Source organism: Amia ocellicauda, chromosome 9 (genome assembly GCF_036373705.1).
Source record: "Amia ocellicauda isolate fAmiCal2 chromosome 9, fAmiCal2.hap1, whole genome shotgun sequence".
In the NCBI taxonomy this organism is placed as follows: Eukaryota; Metazoa; Chordata; class Actinopteri; order Amiiformes; family Amiidae; genus Amia; species Amia ocellicauda.
The window spans coordinates 32,408,335-32,431,618 of NC_089858.1; the positions used below are offsets into that span (position 1 = coordinate 32,408,335).

The 23,284-nt window shown below is 42.7% G+C and overlaps 2 protein-coding genes across 3 annotated transcripts; both read left to right on the plus strand.

The window, feature by feature from the left end:
* The first annotated feature begins 151 nt into the window (after positions 1–151).
* Positions 152–18,188, plus strand: wdr59 (WD repeat domain 59). 2 transcript variants are annotated; one of them, XM_066714114.1, is made up of 27 exons: positions 152–222; positions 1,542–1,591; positions 2,440–2,575; positions 3,103–3,188; positions 3,819–3,899; positions 4,075–4,112; positions 4,269–4,357; positions 4,804–4,920; positions 5,710–5,787; positions 6,242–6,398; positions 6,862–6,941; positions 7,239–7,377; positions 7,763–7,893; positions 7,995–8,159; positions 8,345–8,440; positions 8,991–9,147; positions 9,635–9,704; positions 9,974–10,127; positions 10,918–10,974; positions 12,261–12,394; positions 12,863–12,944; positions 13,152–13,264; positions 13,619–13,769; positions 13,950–14,022; positions 14,832–14,955; positions 16,138–16,280; positions 16,638–18,188. In XM_066714114.1, the coding sequence occupies exons 1-27, from the start codon at positions 169–171 to the stop codon at positions 16,871–16,873; spliced, it is 2,991 nt and encodes a 996-aa protein (XP_066570211.1). In that variant the 5' UTR covers positions 152–168; the 3' UTR covers positions 16,874–18,188. The 2 variants fall into 2 exon arrangements, with proteins under 2 accessions (XP_066570211.1, XP_066570212.1); XM_066714115.1 differs by lacking the exon at positions 10,918–10,974.
* Positions 18,189–18,301: 113 nt separating this feature from the next.
* LOC136759219 (cilia- and flagella-associated protein 20) lies at positions 18,302–22,972 on the plus strand. Its single transcript, XM_066714121.1, has 5 exons — positions 18,302–19,127; positions 19,480–19,559; positions 20,019–20,130; positions 20,986–21,174; positions 21,911–22,972. The coding sequence occupies exons 1-5, from the start codon at positions 19,044–19,046 to the stop codon at positions 22,025–22,027; spliced, it is 582 nt and encodes a 193-aa protein (XP_066570218.1). The 5' UTR covers positions 18,302–19,043; the 3' UTR covers positions 22,028–22,972.
* The last annotated feature ends 312 nt before the right edge of the window (positions 22,973–23,284 follow it).

The window sequence follows — 23,284 nt, forward strand, 5'->3', positions numbered from 1 at the left end:
TATCTTAATTCATTAAAAATATTGAATATAAAATGTCAAACACAACTATATATTTTAGCACATTTGCAAATATCGGCATCCCCCCCAAAAAACAAATGAAACCCCCCACTAAACGTATATGAGGTGACGTCATGGTGTTGTTGTGATGATGCGCAGGACGGAGGCAAGATGGCGGCGCGCTGGAGCAGTGAGAATGTAGTGGTGGAGTTCAGGGACTCGCAGGTACCGGGCGGGTCGGGTACAGGGTCAGGGGGAGCTGGGAGGCGATATCGACATTACTGCTGCAGAATGTGTCAAAGTTATAATTACGACTTCACAAACGAGTGTGGAAAGGATCGCGGCGTCTCCCAGCACTAGTAAACAAAGTTCATATTTTGTGTTTTTCTTGCTACAAACCAACAACAGAAACCGTATTTATATTGTTTAGTAAACGGAGGCGCAATGCCACCCAGATTGGGCTGTTGTCACTGCTGCGTGGAAATGCCGTTAATACACACATACCTTCTCCCCTAACTTACTGCAGTTGTCCTTTAACACCCTGTTCACTTTTGGTAGAGCACCACAGCCTGGACTGCACAGGAAAGGGGTTGACAGTTACCCAACACTGAAGCCTAGACTTCGCTGTAATCGAGTGGAAAGATCTGTTAATAGGGCGAGCCTTGATGCCACTGGACCAGTAAGGAAAATGGGCCGAGTTTCTGCCAGTTCCCAGAGTAGTGATGTCAGATAGGCAGGTCCGCAGAGTATTAAAGTCCTGCTCAACACATAGTTATAGCTGAGTGTCATGGGCATATTGGTGGAAAGAAAGGACATGTGCCCTAAACACCCCCCCTAGCAGTGGCACAAATGTTAACAAGTGGAGGTAATAATGCAGACCCTTGTTGGACTACACGTTTCATTGGCCAGGCTGAAGATTAATAGCATCCCATTGTAATGTGTTCAGGCAGGGCAGAGACGTCCCTTGTCTCTGTACAATTGAAGGGTCAGAATCCAGATTTTATAAGCAGTATTGCAACTCTTGAGCAATGTGCTTTTGTATGAGATTGGGAAAAACGAAATTGAAAAACCTAACTTTGATGTTGGTGTGGAGTTATGAATGGTGCAGTCCGAGTTAGCTTTTACAGTTGAGGGGAAACAAATAGGTTTCAAGTTCTGAGGGAGGATAATAGGAGGTTGACCTCTCTGTTTAACCTGTGTCGAATGTGGGTCACTGTCGCAGGAATTGGGCTTAATCCTGCCATGGATGTCTGAGAGTTCACGTTGTGAATTGTCTGAAGTCTTGATGTTACATGTTTCTATGTAATTAAACTATTAAATAAATGACAAAGTAGACCAGAAAATAAGAAAATCTTAAAAATAACCAATTGAAAATAATGTTACGTGGATGTTTCAGACTCCTGGTGCTTATAGTTTTGTGTATCATTGTATTTATAGTTTGATTTGATCCAGCTAGTTAATATAATTTTACATTTGTATTTAGAAATCCCCATATGCCAGATGTAGTTTTTTTTTTTAAGTTTGTGTCTTTCTTTTATTTTCAGGCCACTGCCATGTCGGTGGATTGTCTTGGCCGCCATGCAGTGCTGTCCGGGTAGGATTTCTAATTAATCACCCAACAAAAGAACATCCCAACAGCCACCGAGTCTCTATGTGAAATGTTTTGCTGGAGATGGGCTGAGCATTCAAACTGCAGCATATTCTAAATGTGGGATTTATGGTCCAATTACTACAATTTTTTAACAGACTGTAATAGAATCATCACTACCGTTTAATGTAATATGTATGTAAAAATAAAACTTACTCAAGGAGTTTTAAAATCATGATTCCAGACATTTTATATTTAAATAAGATTTTTTTGAGTTAATGACAATATGAAAAACACATCAACTAAGAAGTAGCACTGATGCATTTTAATCATGTCATTATGAATTATGTATTATTCTAGACAAATGTATCCAATTAACAATATTGAATAATTAATTAACAATTGAATAATTAATAATATTACAACGCGTAAAGTGTGATGTATTTATTGGTTTTACATGCCCCCAATTGAGACCAGCAGATCTCCTACTTGTTTTGGGAAAAATAAATCATAAACTAAAAATACATATTTTTTTTTACCAAATAACATTATGTCCCCTGACAGGTGAAGTGAATAACACTGATAATCTCGTTATCATGGCACTTGTCAGTGGGTGGGATATATTAGGCAGCAAGTGAACATTTTGTCCTCAAAGTTGATGTGTTAGAAGCAGGAAAAATGGGCAAGCGTAAGGATCTGAGGGACTTTGACAAGGGCCAAAGTGTGATGGCTAGACGACTGGGTCAGAGCATCTCCAAAACTGCAGCTCTTGTGGGGTGTTCCCGGTCTGCAGTGGTCAGTACCTATCAAAAGTGGTCCAAGGAAGACATAACAGGGTTCTGTGTGTGTTTCAGCCGGAGATTCCTGTACATGGTGAACCTGGACACCCCCTTTGAGGCCCTGCGCAAGATCGGGCGCCAGAGCAAGTGGGACGTGGGCACCGTGCAGTGGAACCCCCACGAGTCAGGGGCTTCCTTATTTGCTGCCTCGGTGAGACTCCGCCCACATTCCTGTCAGTAATAAATAAAACGTGATCAGATTACATGTGTATATATATATATATATATATATATATATATATATATATATATATATATATATATATATATATATATATATATATATATATATATATATATATATAATCTCCTTCGAGCAGGTAAACATGATTAAAGATGCTCATTTTATTTTATGGTTTTAACTAATACTTGTATATCCAAAATACAACCAGCAAATTAGTTTCAGCAGAATTTTCCAAGTTGTAAAGGTCTGGCAGAACGTTAAATTGCTTCATATCAGCACGCTGAAGTGAAAATATTAAAACGTGTTAAAAATTCGAGCAATTGAGGGCTTCTGCTCTGGTCATGCATGTTAACTCTCAGGTTGATGCTCTTATGATATCATACATATGAGGTTTTCTTTCAGCCTTTATATAAGTAATGCAGTTGCCTGTTGCTCCATGCTGGACAGGCCTTCCTGGTACACAGGCTGACACTAACAGGTTCTTATTAATGCAGAGCAACCAGCGGGTGGACCTGTACAAGTGGCAGGATGGAGCCGGGGAGATCCACACCTCTCTGCAGGGACATACTCGGGTCATCAGGTACGGAGGGATGGTCTTAAATTCTGCAGGACAATAAAAAGAGTGGCATCATAATGTAAAGTGTTAATGTCTGTGCTCTACAGTTTTACATGCTGTCTTTTATTTAGTTAAAATATTATATGATGATCTACAGGAAATAACATTATATAGCACTACAGTGTAAGATAGATTACGGTCTCCTTGAAATTGAAAATATTTAGTAGGTAATTAGAATGAGTTATAAGTCTACAGGAAACCATTTTAATTTTTTTTGGCATTCTTGGCTTTTTAAGCATAATGTCTGTTAGTGTTATAATCATAGTAATTAGAATGTGTTTGTCTTGTTGTGTGTCTTAAATATCAACACACACAAAAAAAAACTATTCTGCCCCTATACTAAGAATTCAGATGACACTCGCTGAGTATTGAGTTATTTTTGTGGATAGCAATGTAATGATTGTATATAAAATCATTGTTTCATTGCACAGGACATGTTCCATTACGTTATGCCTAAATACAAATACAAGTGTAATACATTTTATAATTAAAAAGCACATTAAAGCCTTATCAACTGCCTTTTGGCAGTCATACAGAGTGCTAAAAAATAAAACTAATCAAATTTGACCATTATATCGTGTCTGTGCCATGCAGTGATCTGGACTGGTCCTGGTTTGAACCCGAGTTCCTTGTGACCAGCTCTGTGGACACCTATATTTATATTTGGGACACCAGGTAAGTGTAGTTTTTCAGTGGAAAATTATGAAATCTGGACATCTTTTGCTTTTGTCACTTAGGAAAAACTATTGAGACCTGAGGCTTGTCACAGTTCTGAAACCTATAACTCTGCTTTCTTGCATTCTCTCACCTCTAACATGGCTAAGATTCATATTTTGCTTTGATTTTTCAGAGACACACGAAAGCCAACAGTGGCTCTTTCTGCAGTGGGTAAGAAATGTTGTGTTCATGCAGTTAATCAGATTGTGATGTATTTCTCCTCTCCTGGGTCGTAATCTCTCTCTTTGTATGTCTTAATTCTGTGTCTCCTATATGATTCTCTTTCTTCTCTGTGATCTCTCTTTCCTCCCCTCTCTCTCTGTGCAGCGGGAGCCTCCCAGGTGAAGTGGAACAAACGCAATCAGTACTGCCTGGCCTCCAGTCATGACGGAGATGTGCGCATCTGGGACAAGAGGGTAAGCCAAGGCAGGCAGCTAGCCTGTCCCTGCAATGCTTTAGCAACAGAAAGTTAATATAAGATTCTACCTATATTTCTTTGAAACATAAAATCAAAACCGGGAAAGGATTGTAGTTTCTCTTGATTCCTGATCTCAAATACTTAATTGTATTAAGTATTAAAACCCACAGTTGGCACAGTTGACCATGAGGATTAAAAAGTGAGTTGAATAAAATTACATGTACATAGAGTAGTGTGAGACTAGTGCTAATCAAGGTCTGTGAAACCAGCTGTTCAGGTTTACTGCAAAAGAGCAGAGCATTGTGTTTTTTTTTTTAAAGGCTTTATAACCTGTATTTCAGTCCTTCAGCAGCAAGAGGCCCTAGTGATGAGCATAAAACTCTCATGTGAAACTAGTAAAGCATGCCTACCTGATGTTCAGTGGTTAGTCTTTTCTTCCCTCAGAAACCCAACACAGCGGTGGAGTATGTGGCCGCCCACCTGTCCAAGATCCACGGCCTGGACTGGCACCCTGACAACGAGTTCATCCTCGCCACCTCCAGCCAGGACAATTCAGTGCGGGTGAGGTTTTAATAAACTACTTCTCAGAAGAATAAATGCACGTTTAGGAGCCGCAGCTAAATCGGAAACACATTGGCAAACGAGACCAATATAGTTGCTTAATTGCCACAACTTGGAGAACAAATGGTTATGGTCCAGAAATACAGCATTGGCTTATGTTTCCACATTTTGACAACCTGAGATTGATAAGTCACTTTCATTATTAACTCAATTTCAATCAATCAATTTTTTTTTAGTATAATGCCCTTCGCATGGTAGCTGTGCCCATTTTAACGCAGCCATCTTTAATGTAAGCATATGTGTTACCATATTTTGACAACCTTTCTATAAAATTAACTGTTGTTATTAAATAGTGCAACTTTAATGCAAACGTAATTAATTCTGCATATGCATACTTTACTTGCTAGCATGTCATAGGAATAATTGAATTAACAAATCCCATATTGTGTATGCTTGGTCACTGTCTTTAAGGTGTTTTTTTTCATTAATGTTTGTGGCAATTAAGGAGTAAATCGTTTGCTTTCCCTTACTGTTATGCATTTGTTTCTGACTGAATGGTTGACTTCAAGCACTGAGTCTGTTCCAAGTTGGAGCTGGCCTGAAAACAGTAAGAAGAATTACTACAGGAATACAACAACAGCTTTTCAAATAATTTATTGATTTTCTAATTTGTGATGTTGATGTCTCGGTACTTTGTGTGCTCTGGATTTCAGAAGGGTCTTTGGGTCTATAAGGCAGAGAGCTGTGTTGTATATTCATGATACTGACTGGCCCTGTCTCTCTCTGCAGTTCTGGGACTACAGACAACCTAGGAAATACCTCAACATCCTGTCCTGCCAGGTTCCTGTGTGGAAAGCCCGATACACAGTGAGTGTCCTCCGCAACGCATGTCCCGGTCCAAGTCCTGGAATGTCCTCCAACACAGGGGTCTCAAACACAGCCGGTTTTTAAGGGTTACCTTTGGAAACATTTCATTTTCATGACTTATGTATGTTTTTTGGTTAATTAATTAATTTAAGCATCAGATCCAGGCATCAGACGTAGATGCCTGTTTAGTTTGCAGTAACCTCCAAAAACTCAAATTGCATAACATGGAACCAAATTATAAGATTGTTATTCTTCAGGGTCACAGTTATTTTAAACCCTTTAAAATCCTGCACAATCAGTTCACTTTTCCAAATACTTGAAAACAACAATTGATTGTATCCAGTATAGACCCAATGGTTCCTCTCCTTCCTCCCTCTCATGAATGTGTAATTTGTGGTGTGGTCTTTCTGTGACCGCCCCTGATCGAGTTCTCCTCTCTCTCATTCCCCCCCAGCCGTTCTCCAGTGGGCTGGTGACGGTCATGGTGCCCCAGCTGCGCAGGGAGAACAGTCTGCTGCTGTGGAGCGCGCTGGACCTGAACGCGCCGGTGCATGCCTTCGTGGGCCACGACGATGTTGTGCTGGAGTTCCAGTGGCGCCGACAGAAGGAGGGTGAGTGGGTCTGCTTCATAGCATTTGCTTGTCCTGCTTGTGTTTGCATTGTTGCCCGTGCATACCATATTTCACATTTGTGTTAAGAATCGACACAGTAAGCAGAATGGAGTCCATCTCTGTGCAATAAAAGTGGTTCACATGATTTATGGATAAACGCACCTCTGAACGTCTCTGAAAGGTCCCACAGCAACTCCGGGATGAATGTGGGGATCAAGGGAGGAGTATAAAAAGATTTGAAAGGCATTGAATATCCCTTGAAGCAAGGTCAAATCAATCATTATGAAGTGGAAGGTGTACGACATCACCCAGAATCTGCCTAGAGCAGGCAATCCTCCCAAACTGAGCAGCCAAGGAAGAAGGGAGTAAACGGAGTATGTATAGGGATCTCATTGGCAGGCATGCCCATACAGGATTAATGTGCTGATGTTAACAAGAATTTACATTTTTTCCTGACCTGCAGGTTCTAAAGACTATCAGCTAGTGACCTGGTCTAGGGATCAGACCCTGAGGATATGGAGGGTAGATTCACAGCTTCAGAGGGTGAGCATTGTGGCCACATTTTAAAGTATGCGATGGTATGGATTTAATTCGATGTGTGTTATAATATAGTGTCCGTTTAAAGTTTAGAATTGTTATAATAATGTATCAATCTATGACTAACCGTATTTAAACACTTTAAAACCTAACCTTCCTTACATTTTAAGACTGTTAAAGTTTTGCTAGTGGTTGCATGTTTCACTCTAAAATGTGGCTCCAGTTTTGATATCTGGTTTCGAACATGGGTTTCATCTTTTATTGAGGGCAGCCTGCAATACTGTGTTTTCTTGTGTCCTGCAGCTTTGTGCCAATGACATCATGGAGGGAGTGGATGAGTTGATGGAGGGGATGACGCTGCTCCCAGAGTCAGACAAGCCCCTGCACTCACAGGACCCCGAGCCCCAGCAGACCCCTGGACATACCACAGAGGAAGACGAGGGTGAGGGAGAGTGGCTGAGAGAGGGGGGCTAAACATAGATGCAGGCAGTGTCCGAGAGCTGCATTATCCTGTCCTACAGTCCAGTGTTACATGTGTATAATATGTAAAATAGCCAGATTAAGTAACTGACAGCTCCAACTGGACTGAAAACCATAGAACAATGTTGCTTCAAGAGCTGAGCTTACATCCCTAACTTAGATGGTAGCAGTGAGCCATTTTGATTAACAATGTTCTGTTTCAAAAATGGTTTAAGTTTGTGTGATTGATTGTAAACCTTTCTGATGTATTCCTCAATTTTGTCTGCAAACTGTGAATCTCTGTAAAGTTATACTGCCTGACTGCAGTAATGCTGCACTGTCCGAACACTTCATTGCTGTGTCCCCAGACCAGCGGGACAGCCTCCAGGTCCGCTTGGTGCCCAACACGACTGCAAAGCAGGACCAGCCGGGCCTGCCACAGATCCTGCAGCAGGAGTTCTCACTGGTCAACCTGCAGATCCGCAATGTCAACGTAGAGGTGAGCGAGAGTTGCTCTTCGGAGAAATGGAAGCGCAGTTTACCAAGGAAAAGGACTTTATTTAGGAAACCCTGAAGTTAAGAGGTTTGTGTTCTGTGTAGATGGATGCAGTGAACCGCAGCTGCTATGTCTCGGCACACTGTGGCAGCCACCGCGTGCGCATGGTGGTGAAGTTCCCAGAGCAGTACCCCAACAACGCTGCTCCCTCCTTCCAGTTCGTCAGCCCCACCACCATCCCCTCCTCAATGAAGACCAAGATTCAGAAGGTATGCCACATTCCCCCTGCCCAGGACCTAAAATTATTAATCATACCCTCAATTAGACTGCCATTTAGATAAAAAAAAAAAAAAAAAAAAAAAAAAAAAACTATATATTTCCAAATGAAGTTTTTCGGTGCCACATTACTGGATTACTGGAACTGGATTTGAGCACCTCGTCTCTGTGGTTTCAGATCCTGACAGACACCTCCCTGCAGAAGGTCAAGAGGAACCAGAACTGCCTGGAGCCCTGTGTGCGGCAGCTGGTGTCCTGCCTGGAGTCCTGTGTGGTGAGAAATGCCCCTTCCAGCCATCTCCTCTTGGTACAGCTTCACCAGGACTCGGAGAACAATGAAAACCCATTTGTTCCTATAACCAGCATCGTTTTCTTAGAGAAGTGTAACTAAGCAAATTGTAATTCTGTTCTTTCCAAAGTGCAATACATTTAACCATTGTGTAATTTATTCTTAGTACTCTGCATGGATTGAAAATTGAGACGTTGTTGTGCAATTTAAGCTTTAATTGTGCCATTATATGATTTCCCTCGCCTATTAACCTATTGCTGTCTGAATGATGAAATGTTTGACCTGTGTGCACCTGAGACTGAAAAGTGTAATTTGCACAAGAGTGCATAAGATTATCCCTCTTGTGGTCAGTCTATAAAGGGTCACTATTGACTTGAAATGTGTCCTGATTTTTATATTGTTTTGCAAAAATTGTTCTCTTACAGCCCTATTTTAATTGAAGAACTATGAAGGAAGTTATATAATAATTCAACAATCTACATTTTTAATCTGTTTCTCCTGATTTATTTCTGTGTGGGATTTGTTTGCTCCACAGACTCAAGAGGATAGCAGCTCTGGCAATCCCTATGTCCTGTCTAATTCGGTGAACCCGACTCTGCCGGCTTTCCCCCGCGTCACTAACACCTATGGGTCTTATCAGGATGCCAACATCCCCTTTCCTCGCACCTCAGGGGCACGCTTCTGTGGGGCAGGTCAGTCGTTCTTGATCTCTTCCTTTTCCTTCTTAGAATTATTAATGAGTTTTTTTTTCTCTTGTTCCTACGTTTGTCACTCTAATTTCTAACATAATATTGAATAAGACGTATTTGTAATAGTCTGTAGCTGACACCATGTCAATGTGTCTTAATAAAATTACTAATTGAGATGATTAATGGAATCCTGAGATTATTAATCGATAAATGGTTTAATTAAAAGACTACAAGATCATCTTGCTTAGGGAGGAATTCAGTGCAGCATTCGAAAGCACATCACATAGCTTTAATGACTGCATAAATGTATCTGGATCAAGAGCTGAATTACAGAAGACTATTTAAAAAGAATCACTTTGTTCTGAGTAAGAGTTTCTTTTAAAGTATACAACAATGTAACATGTTTATTCACATTGGAGATTGAACATTTGAATATGTGAACATACAGCTTTGTTAGCCTGTATCTGATTATATATTTTTTTCTGCACAGGCTATCTGGTGTATTTTACAAGGCCCATCACTATGCATCGGACTGTTTCCCCCAATGAACTTACACCCAGGTAAGACTGACAACATCTCCAAGATCCTCACTGTTCAAACAGGCCTCTGATAATACTCATTCACAAGAGTCTATTTTGTGCTCAGTGTCTGAAGGAACCTTAATCCAAATGCTCTCAAACTTCAGGTCATGCCCCCATTTTCTCCTTTAATTTCTATATTCCTCCCCCCACCCGATCCCCCTACCCACTCATAAAAAAGTACAAATCGATAAATAAACGGTAACCTAACGGACAAAATTGTGTCTGTGACGTGTCATTTCTCCCCCCAGGTCTCTGTCGGCTCTCTCGGCCTATCACAGTGGCGTCATGACGCCCATGAAGATGCGCAGCGAGCCCCAGGGGACCCTGCGACTGTACAGCGGCAGCCCCACGCGCAGCGAGAAAGAGCAAGTCTCCATCAGCTCCTTCTACTACAAGGAACGGGTAAGGCTGGGAGCCTGCTGGGGACCGGGTGCACTGAGGGTTGAAGGGCAAACTCCCTTTCCAGCCCATGAGCCGAGAAACATGGGCATCCTGTTGGGACTTCTGTGTCCACAATTTTATAGTTTGCAAAGAGACATAGATGCCTGTAGAGTTGATCTGGTTTTATAACTGGGATGTGGATTCAGCTATGGCTATAGTCTTGGTAAGGCTGTGCTCAGTCCAGCTGTTCATAATTATTTCACTATAAGTTCATCTGAACCAAAAAGGTTTGGTTTGGAAAGCGGTTCAGCTCATAAATCACATAATCAACTGCTGCTGCCTATAGTATCCGCTGTGCTTTTCTATTCAAACCCAATCTGCTCTTTTACTGACGATTGTCACCTCTTCTCATGTTACTTTAAACATTTTAATCCCCACAGCAATTGATTGGTCGTACCTACAAAAGGGAGCACTTTTTAATTTTTTAAATTGTATTTAATGTGTATCTGCAGTAAATGCCTGGAAAAGAATGAGAAATGCATTTTGCCAGCAGCTAAAGGACAGCTGGTGATTTGTTTCAATTGAAAGCATTCAGGAGACAGAGGCAGCCCCTAATTGTGTGATTTTTAGAACTGCACTGCCGTCAGTTTAAATGTTGGATTGGAGGAAAACGAACCTCTACTTTTTCTGCCTTCTTTTCTGTGCCGTCACTTCCCTGCTTGTCTCTGTGTTGTTAATGGCTCTTTCTGTTTTGTGTTTCTTGTGATGTTGCCTCCATGCTTGTTGCTGTGGGCTGTTCTGTCCCAATCAGAAGCTTCCGTACTCTGGCTCTCGCCGCTGGTCCATTCAGGCCATTCATGACTGCCCGGTACTGATTCCACTCTCTACAACACCCCCGACTCCCTGCACCCCGCATACCTGCTCACAGGACCACACTCTCAACGGCTGTTCACCCACTTAATGCAATGGAAACTGCATGTGCACTGGGGTGCAGGGGCCAATCCAATAAACACCTTAAGTTTATAATTTGGCAGATATTAAACACTTTAAGTGTTAAGGTACTACACAAGGAACACTTAACACTTGGAAGGAACTTGAGGCCCTGAAATCTGTGATCGGTTACTGATGTTTTTATATTGCATATCGGCCTTTCCTGAAAAAGTACCCATTGGCTAAAGGGTAGTAGCACTAGTCTTGCAATATTAAAATATCAGTCTTGCACAAGAAATTGGTGTCAGAAAGACCTTAATGTTGTGATGCATTAACAGTCTTGGTGAAAACAAATATGACCCAAGGGATGTATCTGGGGCATAGATTCTGCTGAAGTGCTTCTCTGTGTGTTTAGTTTTCTCTGTACTAACTCCCCTGTCCCACTGCTGTCAGTGGGCTCTGGACCCTGGTCACTGGGCTTCACTAGGAGGATCCACAGGTGCGAGAAATACTCTTTTCCTCTGCTTTGGTGTTTTTCTAAATATTGAAATGAGGAAGTATGTGTTTTGTGGTTTTAGTCATTTTCACGAGAACTCTTCTGCTTGTGAACAAGAAAACTGTGATGACTAGGAATACATACCCCTTAATTAAGTATATATGTTTGTGTGTATATACATATATATTGTGGTGTATGAGCCATGTCTGGTTTTGGTCATAGCTTTGATTTGCTGTGGTACCTGGTTGTTTAGGAGGATTTAGCAGTCTCATAGTCCGTGTCCCTTCCTGGTTTGGTTTCCAAGGTGGGTTGCCTGGTGGGGTAGGTTGTGTGGAGTTTCTAGTCGATTACTATGTAGTGGCAGTCAAACATTTACACACCCCTTGCCTTAAGTCAACTGGATCTTTAGTTTTCTCTAGGCTGAAGCAGTGTTCAGCAAACTGCAAATATATTGAGATAGCATTGTAGTTTAATGAACAATATTGATTAAGCTAAATCAATAATTTAATCGCTAGTTTCAAATGAAGAGTGTGAACTAGAACTGCTGTGTGTAAGAAAGTGCTGAGGACTAAATACAGGTTAGCTGTTAGCTGCTATATTTCTTCTCCTTGGTCTCATCACCGGCAGATCGGTTCTCCACGGAAGGCACTGTTGGCACCTGACTGGTTAAAATCAAGTTAAACTGTCTTGTGTCTCTGTGTGTGTGTGTGTGTGTGTGCGTGTGTCAGAAATCTCGACGGTGGAAGGGAAAGCGAGAGGGAATGGACTCCAGCAACCGGCCAATCAAGCTGGCAGGAAAAGTCATCATCCAGGAGATCTCCTGCCTGCTCCCGGTGCACAAAACCCTGGGGGAGACGTACATGTAAGGCCTTGTCTCATTCGTGTTTTTGATAGTCCCACCTTCTGGTCCCATTCCCTCAGCCGCAGCAAACTCCTTCATGGTCCTTGATCCCTCTGCACTAGACCTCACTGTCTGCCTCCCCACTGCTCAGCTCCAGCCCCTGGTTCCTCATGCTTGCCTTGTCCCGCAATTTATTTATGACCTTGCACTTCCTGTTTCCTCTTTCCCCTGTAATAACCCTCTTTGCTGTCTTGACTCTTACTATTGGCACAAGCAAGTCGTCCAAGATCTATACATTTTTGTATTTTACTTTTTAATGTATGCATTATTTATATGCAGATTTATCTATTGTACCCTCCCAACATAATCTGCAGTTGTTAACAGCTCTGCTCATTATTCTGACGAGTCTTTTACCAGAAAAGCTATTTGGGAGCACCTATCTCTTTGCCTTCCCCTCCAGTCCTCTACTAAGCATGTCTGTTGTTTCAGCCTGAATGTGAATGACATCCAGGAGACGTGTCAGCGCAATGCGGCCGCAGCTCTGGCAGTGGGACGTCGAGACTTGGCCAAGGTGACCAGCCACAGCTGCCGTACTCTTATTCCGCAGTGCTGGTCTTCAGCCTGGGTCAATTTTTTTTTTTAAAAAAAAGGACATTTGGTCTTTGGGGGCTGAACTATATTCAGTTTATTTGCTCTAAATCGTGTTTACAAAAGTGTACTGCAGTGGCTACAGCATGGCATCAGCCTATTTAAAACGCTGCTGTTCCCCTGTTTGTAGGTGTGGTCCCTGGCTGCCTCCGCCACTGGCAGTGACCTCAGCCCCCTGTTGGACCCTGATGCGGGCACCCCCTGGGCTCGGCACCCCTTTGGACGCCACCTTCTGGAGACACTGTGAGTGTGTGTGCATGACAGACAGAACCACCATCCGACCACAAACCACTGCTCCTGTTCACAGTGCACTAAACGCCAAAAATAGAAAACAGACTTGTCCACACAATGTACAGCAAACAACATTAACTGTTATGTAGTAGTCTATGATAGAAACATATCCAGTTCAGAAATAAGGCAGGTGAAAGACCCCAAATACTTAATTATACATTATAATTATAACATAACTAATTTACATAGTGAAATAGTTTTTTAGTGTGTAACTGCTTTTTAAATGCTACACCAGCATTAAACAGGAAACAAACATGGGCAAACCCTTTGGCCTCTGTATTGCTGAGGAATTCGTTTGTCCCCCAGACTGGCGTATTACAGCAACATGCATGACATCCAGACGCTGGCGATGCTGTGCAGCGTGTTCGAGGCGCAGTGCAGCCCCCAGGACTACTACACCCTTTTTGGACACTTCCCTCACCGCTCCTCTATCTTCGCCCCGCACCACTCCCGATTCGTAAGTGTGCTCTCCATACGCCCAGTCCACCGTGCTGTACGCCCTCGAACTGCATCTCAGACTGACAGAGATACCACGTCATTCCTTTTTTCACTTTAAGTTCTAATAAATGCATTTGCTGGGGGATGTTAGCTGGTGCTGTTACCTCACACCTCTGCTCTTACGATCTCTGTCCCTCAGCCCAGTTACACCTCCTCTGGCTCCTGTTCCAGCGCCTCGGACTCTGGTCTCAACACCAGCGGCTGGAACATAGGTAAGAAAAGGCGACTCTCCAAACCCCACTGTCATGCCTACAGATAACCTGAGATCATTGTAGGCATTGCTGCCAGGTTAAATAAGTGTAGGAACACTTGTGCTATAATGTATTTTATTCATAACATCTTACGGGATCTGTAACCCTGTTCATTGTCAGATGAGGACACAAAGTATACACAAACAAATACCAGTAACGCATTACAGCCACAACTACTCATTTAGCCATGTTTGTTTAGCAATAATATATTTTTGTTTATTGAATAGTGTCCTCATTTTTGCAACATTGCATTTCATACTTATTCAGAAAAAGTAAGTCATAAATGCATACGCTATAGTAATACTCAAATAGACAAAATATGCGCCTCAATTATCCAGAAATAAAACCACATAATTTAATATGAACTTTATTTAGCTTTTATATATATTTAGGAAAAGTAATTGAATTGGAATTATACTAGTCTATTTAGTTTTTTGTTGGAGTATAATTGAAAAGCCATAGACTTGGGGAGGACAGTTGATATTGTTTAAGAGCTTATTATCCTGCTTATCAGCATGTTCTGCTACAACGCATATATAGGAATTTATTATGATACAGTGAAATGACCATTACTCTTGGTAGAAGATCTTGTTCAGTAAGACGACTCTCGGCAGCAATGGTTGTCATTGGATTTTCAGTTCATATTTCATGTGAAGTCTCATACCATTTCTATTGCTCTGTTGAAATCCAGACTGCTTTTACCATTGATACCAATCCCACTTTCCTGGCCAAGCCTGACCTCTCTCCCACTGTCCGTCTGACTCTCGCAGTGGGCCGAGACCCTGAGCATACTGCCCCCTGGGGGGAGTCCTCCCCTGATGACTACCGCTATGGGAACCAGGTGTACACAGACCCCCGAGAGCGGGAGAGGGAGCAGCATGACAAGAACAAACGGTAATGTGGCATCCTGTCTTGCATTGCGGTGTTTCTGGTTTGCTGCTTAACCGGGTATGGTTTAACAATTGACCTTTCACAAAGCCCCGCCCCCAAATGGTGCTTGTCCAATCCTACCTTAGCAACCGGTCACTGCTTGAAGAAGGTCCGTCAAGCTCTCATCATTCAGGCTCACGATGGTGAAATGCTGTGCCAACAACTACAAATCTGACAGCAGGTACCCCAGAAGTTTAGAGGGGGGATATCTTTGCTTTTGTCAACATTTATACATAATTATTCCAACAGTGTTATCTAACGCTGACATTATAGTTATTAGTGCTAATGTGACCATTAATACGACTAAATTGCTACTACTAACGTTAGGTAGATAGCGAGCTACCTGTAAAATTAGCTCGTCGGGGCACTCGTAGGCAGGGGCGTATCTGGGGGGGGGGGGGCTGAGGTGGCCAAGCCCCCCTGAAAAGAGGCTGCTCCCCCCCAACGCCCCTCCTATGAACACCGTCAGCCCCCCCGCCAGCGAGAACAAAACAGCCACCCCCCAGACCCCCCCCACCTGCTAGTGTAAACAACACTCCATCAGAGCGGTGCTGATGGGATGGCCCCCTCAGTTTGCCCTGTGCCCCCACTCGGCCACCCCGTTGAACATTTTCTGGACATGCCGCTGCTCGTTGGCTTAATTTTAACAGGTGACTTTCTGCTGAGGTTGATAGGATGATGCTGACTTACAGAAGATTTCTATAATAGCTGTATAAACAGAACTGACCCGGCAGTGCAAGAGCATGGCTGCTCCACAGGGCTGTGCTGGTCGCATGTTAGGATGAGTTCATGGGGTTTCTCATTCTGATGGAGATCGGTATGCTTGTGCTTCAGTTATTGTTGTGTCCCCTTCCTTGTTGATTTGAATATTCTGAACATATCCTTCCACTGCATATCACAATCCCTTTTGCTTCGATCTGGAGGATATCACGGAGGTATTACTCCAGAAAGAATCGCTTACACTGAGCGGTAACGTGCTGCTTTTCCCCTCCATGCTCAGCTGGCGTAGTTAACAGTAGTTACCGCTTACAGAGCAGCGCAGCTTGACGGGCATAGCAACGGTAACTAAGGTGGGTGGGGCTTTTGCAAAAGGTCAGTTTTCTTCTTTACATTGCCATTGACATCTGCATGTGTGTCTCCTTTCAGGCTTCTGGACCCAGCGAACATCCTGCAGTTTGATGACTTTAAGAAGTCCTATGGCGAGATCCTGTACCGCTGGGGTCTCCGGGAGAAGCGGGCCGAGGTTCTCAAGTTCGCCTCGTGTCCCCCAGAGCCACACAAGGGCATTGGTGAGGACTCCAGTCTGATCTTTAGGTGGAGTAGAGTGTAGGTTGTTGGAGCCTTCAAAGTATGTCTTTTGGTGAGATGTCTTTGACTGCAAGGTCAACAGCTAAAATCCTGGCCTCTGTTACTTACTGTGGATGAGGACTGTGGTTGAACTGGCAGGAATCGAGGATGAATACGATTTTTTTTTTCTTTCTCTTCGAATTGTTCTAGATATTAAATGACACTGAGCATTCAAAATCCACACATTTTTGATAATTTTGACCAGGAGTCCACTCCATGTGTGAAGCTTAAGATTTGGGTGTTGCTCTTTGTGTGTGACTGTCCATCTCTCTTTCTCTCTCTCTCTATCTCATCCTCAGAGTTTGGCGTGTACTGCTGTCACTGCCGCAGCGAGGTGAGGGGGACGCAGTGCGCCGTGTGTAAGCGCCTGACCTTCCAGTGCGCCATCTGTCACGTGGCCGTGCGCGGCTCCTCCAACTTCTGCCTGAGCTGCGGGCACGGCGGGCACACCAGCCACATGATGGAGTGGTTCCGCACCCAGGAGGTGTGCCCGACCGGCTGTGGCTGCCATTGCCTCCTGCAGAGCACCTTCTGAGCCGGACGGAGGACAGACGCCCCCACCCACAGCTGCCTCCAGCACACTGTCTCCAGTGTGTTTCTCCCTCCGTTTCCCAGATTGCACGAGCTGTTCAATGCACCCGTCTCCCATGAAAATGATGACTGTATTGTAAATCTGGAGACCATTATGAGGGCTTTTTGTCTTCCACAACAGAAGTGTCAACCAGTGGGTGCACTACAGGAAAGCCAAGGCATTACTCAATCGTCCATGAGAGGAAACTTAATCCAAGCCTGTTTTAATTCCAGCTGATATAAGGCACTTATTAATATAACCTTGCAACTCCATAGCAGATTGATCCATTTGACTGAAATTAAACCATTAGATGTTTATCTTACAGTATTACCAACCCAGGACTGTAATTTTGAAGCCAATTAATTGCCTGCAAAAAAAGACTGTCTGACAGATCATGAATAATAACTGAGTAATAGCAAAAGATGTTACTTCCGACTGTATTTTGGTACAATAATATTAAGTTTGTCTTCTGTACATCCATTGTAATGTGGTGTGAAAGCCTGAAGCATCGATGTGGAAATTGGGTAGAGACATTCCCAGGCCCTGTTAGGAAGGGAGTTTTAAACTTACGTTGTGCTTATGTTGTGTGAAAGTCCATTATTCCCACTTTAATTGCAGAGAAAATTGCTTACTGGTATTTCTCTTGTCAGACATCATACAAAACTCGAATCACACAACCAGCTGTCTAAACTCATGTTTGATGCACAGATAATACTATGAATACAGGGAAACCGCAGGGTTTACATGACACTGTAATGCAGGATTGATGGTTGCGATAGGAAGCTTCGATTTAGTCAGAAAGAAGAACATATTTTGCAGTTTGTGTCTACTGTGGGTTTGAATTACAAGATCAGGTTTAGGAAGTGGGGTGGGATTAATAACCCAGGCAGCTGTTTGGTCTGTGAAGCATTTCTGTGATCTAGAATGTGTAGGCTTTTGTCTGAGCCAATATAATGGGGAACTAGGAGTGACCTGGCTTCAGCTTCTGTTCTTCATTTCATCATGAGGACAGAGGTTGGACTGTAGCTTTAACACCCATTATGCTTGGTCTGAACTCCTGCTCTGAGCCTGAGCCCAAAGCTGTGCGTGGCGTTTCATTACAGTAAGGGGAATCGCATTTGTACAGGGTTGAATTCACACTAACGCTATGAATGTGAACTTTGTCAAGATTATGTTCAAATGTAAACTTAACCAGTTTGTAAAGGAAAGATGAAATGTATGTATATACACACACACATATATATCAAAATGTTTAAAGAAATAAATGCTTTTCATAATACATTTTTCTTCAACACTCCTTCACAGGGCAGGGTGTGTCCTATAGGCTCCAGTTCATAGCAGTGCTGTTTTCGGTCAACAGTTGCCAGGCAGGGCGCGATCGGCTGAGGACACCTGAGGCGGTGGGGGTGGACGCTGGCTGGGGAAGACTCGGACTTATAGCATTGTAGGGAGGGCTGATGCAGGTGTCACTGGCAGCTCTGCAGCCTCTGTCACCCAGTGAGCCAAGAAATACCCAGGCTGAGGTGAAACCCTCCTAAAACACATGCCGGTGTGCAATCTTTCTGAAATGTTTCTTGCAGGCCTACAAGTAATTTTAAGTAGGTTAAAAAAAAAAGCAACACAAGCCACCAATGGTAACATTTATAGTAATTTACAGATTTGTTATGTGGTTACAATGAAGTGAATATGTAGAAGTATGCTCTCGGGGATTTCCCTGCACTGGGTGTAAGGGTTGCAGTCCCGCTGTGCTGCGGGGATCCCAGCCTGCCGTGCGCCTCGTCTGCTGTTATTGTTCAATAGCTCCTTAGTAACGCGGTTTGTGTGTAAATGTCATTGGCAGACAGTAACTGCGACACCCAACAGTGCTGTGCATTGACGTTGGAGCAGCGAGGGATAGTGTAGGTGCTAACGGCACCAGCCCGCTCGTCCTGGCCGGTTGCGCTGCACAGTCCTGCGAGTTGGAAGGGTTTATTGCATTTAAATGGTCCGTCTGTGGGAATTAAATAACATTTAAGCGGCAGTATATATACATTTTGGCTGTTTGTTCTGAGCTGCACCAGAGAGCAAGATATCGCGGCGAAGCGCTTGTTGCGATCAGGGTCACTTCACCCCGCAGCGCACAGCCAGTCACAGCATGTTCAAAAACACGTTTCAGAGCGGCTTCCTCTCCGTCCTGTACAGCGTCGGCAGCAAACCCCTGCAGATATGGGACAAGAAGGTGAGAGGACATCCGCTGTCCGGTTTTTCAGCCGTTTGACCTTGGTGACCGGCTGACCCAGTGCATGCTCGTTTTGTCGCGTACTCTTCTTTTCACTATGTACTGGTGAATTAGTCGGTAAATGTTCAAATGTTCTGTATTTGTACTGCTGTTAAGTGTAGTCAGCATGGTCTTGCTAATTGCATATGGTTTTCCTGGGGAAGTTTATAACCTCTTTTCCAGCAGTCTACCTGATGTTTATAGGCAACATCAATATGTTATTTGAAATAGTCTGTCCAAGTCTGCTTGCAAGCTCCTCTTGGAGATAAAGGCATCTGCCAAATCCCTAAAAAGTCAGATTTTGTGTTGTTAGGTCCGCAATGGCCACATCAAGAGGATCACGGACAACGACATCCAGTCCCTGGTTCTGGAGATTGAGGGCACTAACGTCAGGTACTACTGGAGACCAACCATTCACCTGGACATTGTCGCTTACTGCATTTGGTTGTATACTTTAACAAAACTAAATTGTTGAATGAACGTATGAGTCACATGTTTGAAAAATGTAATTGCATAACCTGGTGCTTATTGATTACTCACAGGGAGCACACCAGTCAACAGCAGAACCTATTGGGAGCTTTGACACTGTTGGAAACTTACTGAATAACTTGCCTTTGAAATTCTGTATTGAACTAGAGCACTTTATTTCAAAGGATTTATGTTAAAAGATTGTTATATGGTGTATTGCATTGTTTGTGTTTACTCTTATACAAGAAGTAATAACCAACAAATCTTCATGTTTTTTCCAGAGTTTTTTCCAGAGTTGTGCAATGACTTTGACCTTGTTTTCCTGTTTTGCCCCTGTTGAAAATCAAGCCATGTGCTTCTTTTGTTGCTCCTCTTTCCATCCAGTACAACATACATCACGTGCCCTGCAGACCCAAAGAAAACCCTGGGCATCAAGCTGCCCTTCCTGGTGATGATCATCAAGAACCTGAAGAAGTATTTTACCTTCGAGGTCCAGGTCAGAGACTTCTCTCCCCCTTCAGGCACTTCTTCTCACTGTCACAGTCGCGTCACAGCCTTTCCTACCCCACAGGATATATTAAAGGATAAAAGTACATTGCAAGAGAAAGGTATTCAAAAACATATTTCAGTTTTTAGTTCTGCTTTCCTCCTTTCCGTGTAATCTCACAAAAGTGTACATGAAGATGTGGATTGAGTCACAACTTTGACCAACCCAGCAACTGAAAATGAGCAACATTATGCTTTAAGGCAGGGGTGCACAACATGCGCCCAGCAGGCGAGACACTTGAATACATGCTTTGTTAATTGTATTCCTTTCATAAAGTGTGGACTAGACTGTGATTATCAAACAAATACAACATTTAGGCTACCTCGACTCGGTGGTAATATACAGTGAAGCGTATAGGTCGATGAAAGCCTGCGGTTCACCCTGCGATACCAAATTACATTTTAAAAAGTTTAAAACAACCCATTTGTTCTGGGTAAAAACATGCAACGCAATCATCTTGTGTCTGTCTAACAACGCCATGTTGCTGTACCTTTATTCAGTGCAGCAATTACACGCTAATTAGCACTTTGCAGATTGGTCACACCTGCTACATAATGGTAACCCGCCAGGTATTTAAGAACTGGTATGGCAGAGAAGTAAAGTTTCGATTTATTAATTGTTCTTCTAGGGCCTGTAATACAAAAACCAAGAGGTAGTACATTCACTTCTTTGTGTAGATAACCCCACTTATTGTACAATTTATACTTTTTTGAATTATGGAAAACACAGCTGTTATCTGGGGTAACATTAATATAACCACAGAACATGTACATTCACTGTATGGCTGCGTTTGTGTGCCTGCAGGTCCTGGATGAGAAGAATGTGCGCCGGCGGTTCCGTGCCAGCAACTACCAGAGCGCCACGCGGGTCAAGCCCTTCATCTGCACCATGCCCATGCGGCTGGACGACGGCTGGAACCAGATTCAGTTCAACCTGTCCGACTTCACCCGCCGCGCGTATGGCACCAACTACATCGAGACCCTGCGTGTGCAGGTCAGACACAGCACTGTCCCCGGTGCGACTCGCAGCACCTCCAGCCTTGCAATGCAAGTCCTAGGTTTGCTATCGAAGGAGTTTACATGCATTGTTTTTATGCATGTGCACATCCAAAATAAACAGCCACGGAGAAGGACAGGGTCAATCTTAAAAAACACTCCCATTTCATGTGTAAATGCTAATGAGATAATATATGCTTTAGTGACCGCATTTGTGCTGTTTATAGCTCAAAGATCCAAGAGTCTCTTCCATCCTTTTCTTGAAGAGAAGTTTGTTCCATCCTTGCTTTTATAAACAAAAGAGTTGTCTCCTGTTTTTAGTTTTAAAGGCACCTGCTTTTACTTCTCATGTCTTTAACTATAGCACATATTACATCCCCAAAACCGTGCTCTCAGTGCAAACCAGGCTGCTTGGCTGCCTTCATCTTTTGCTCTGAACCAGTGGTCTCTAGCCATATACTCCTAGAGAGACCCAGACAATTGTTCCAAGTAATTTTCAACAGAACTATGAGTCGGGTTAATATTTACTACTTAAGTCAGTCATTGGTTAAACTACCATACGAATCGATGTATAGGTCACACCCTTGCATGAGTCGCCCCCTCTCTGAGAGCACAGTTTCAGGACTACAATGCAATTGAGGCCTTTGAATGAAAACCAGAAGATTTCTCTTTTGATGTACACCGTTCCTGCATTTGCGTTTGTTCGACAACCGTTCTGTGTCTCCTGTCTTTAGATTCATGCCAACTGCCGGATCAGAAGGGTTTATTTCTCTGACCGACTGTACTCGGAAGACGAGCTGCCAGCAGAGTTCAAACTGTACCTCCCAGTCCAGAACAAGTCCAAGGTATGAAGAGGAGGACGGGGAAATAGTGTTACACAACACTTTCAGGATCACGAAGAATACTTTCTACAGGTTTTTGCTTCTGCTATTGTGTGGATATTAAAGTCTAATCCGAAATGTTTCCCCCTTTATTTTCTGTTAGTTTTGTTATTGAAGAGTATACGCATTCTCTGACTGATTTTTCAGTTTCCTTCGTCAGCACTGAGCATGTAACCCACCCCAGTCATCTGCACGAATTACAACCTCGATCAAGAAACGTGTGGAACACGGTCTGCAGATTAGTCTAATTTATACATGTGAAATAAATATTTATATGTTCAGAAAAAAAATATATTTTATTTTTGTATTTATATTGCAGTAGAATTACAAGCATTAGTTGAGGCTTGCTCCACATCAGACACTGCAAGTAAATGTGTTTGTGTCTGTGATGTTTAAAACGCACTGCGTTTACTCGGGTCACTTTACGCCAGAAAAGTTTAGTTCTGTATCATGATTATAGTATTTATTTAGAAACGTACTGATATAGTTTGATAGCTTAGAATTGTCTGTTGGTTATAATATCCAACTTAAAATGTAATCAACCAAAATAGCCTGTATTTTTATTTTAAATTTTTACCTTGAAAATGCAAGCATTGCAAATGTTTTTTACTTTAATTTTGTAGAGAAATGACTGAAAAGACACTCATATGAGAAGATTAGGTGTTGAAACACTAATGAATAAAATGCACATGGTTCCATTTTTTATTTTATTTATTTTTTTAATCTCAGAAAACGATTTCTTGCCAAACCAGTCAGCTGATGTTATGATGGATTACAATGAACAGGTCTGGTGGGGTACCGGGTGATTCCAGCTGGTGAACGTCTACCAATTAATACAATTGTTTTGACATGTTTTCATATATACAGGGATGCTGCACAAGTTTTCAACAGAATCAAATAAATTATATTTCCCTACTTTTGGTGTGCATCTTATTTTTATTAATATTATTTTCATATAAGTTGACCCAAACCAAAACAACACACTTACGTACAGACACAAAGAAAATGAATAGGAAACAGATACAAAACCAAACAAAAAATACAAAGTTTACAGTGACTAATAAAGGCACTCTGCAAAACAAATATGTGCCTCTTTTTAAGGAAGTCATGCAAATCCTACAGCTACTCTTACACATTATCCACTGCAATACTGGTATTAATTAAAGTGAAAGTACAGAGCTGCAGTTGCGCCACAGCACTATTGGACGAGCTGGGAAGTGCCACAAT

Coding starts and splice junctions, on each gene's coding strand:
- wdr59 (XM_066714114.1), top strand. CDS start 169: ATGGCGGCGCGCTGGAGCAGTGAGAATGTAGTGGTGGAGTTCAGGGAC. Junction 4,358..4,803: donor TGCGCATCTGGGACAAGAGG/GTAAGCCAAGGC, acceptor TTCTTCCCTCAG/AAACCCAACACAGCGGTGGA. Junction 14,023..14,831: donor CACCAGCGGCTGGAACATAG/GTAAGAAAAGGC, acceptor TGACTCTCGCAG/TGGGCCGAGACCCTGAGCAT.
- LOC136759219 (XM_066714121.1), top strand. CDS start 19,044: ATGTTCAAAAACACGTTTCAGAGCGGCTTCCTCTCCGTCCTGTACAGC. Junction 19,128..19,479: donor TGCAGATATGGGACAAGAAG/GTGAGAGGACAT, acceptor TTGTGTTGTTAG/GTCCGCAATGGCCACATCAA. Junction 21,175..21,910: donor TCGAGACCCTGCGTGTGCAG/GTCAGACACAGC, acceptor TCCTGTCTTTAG/ATTCATGCCAACTGCCGGAT.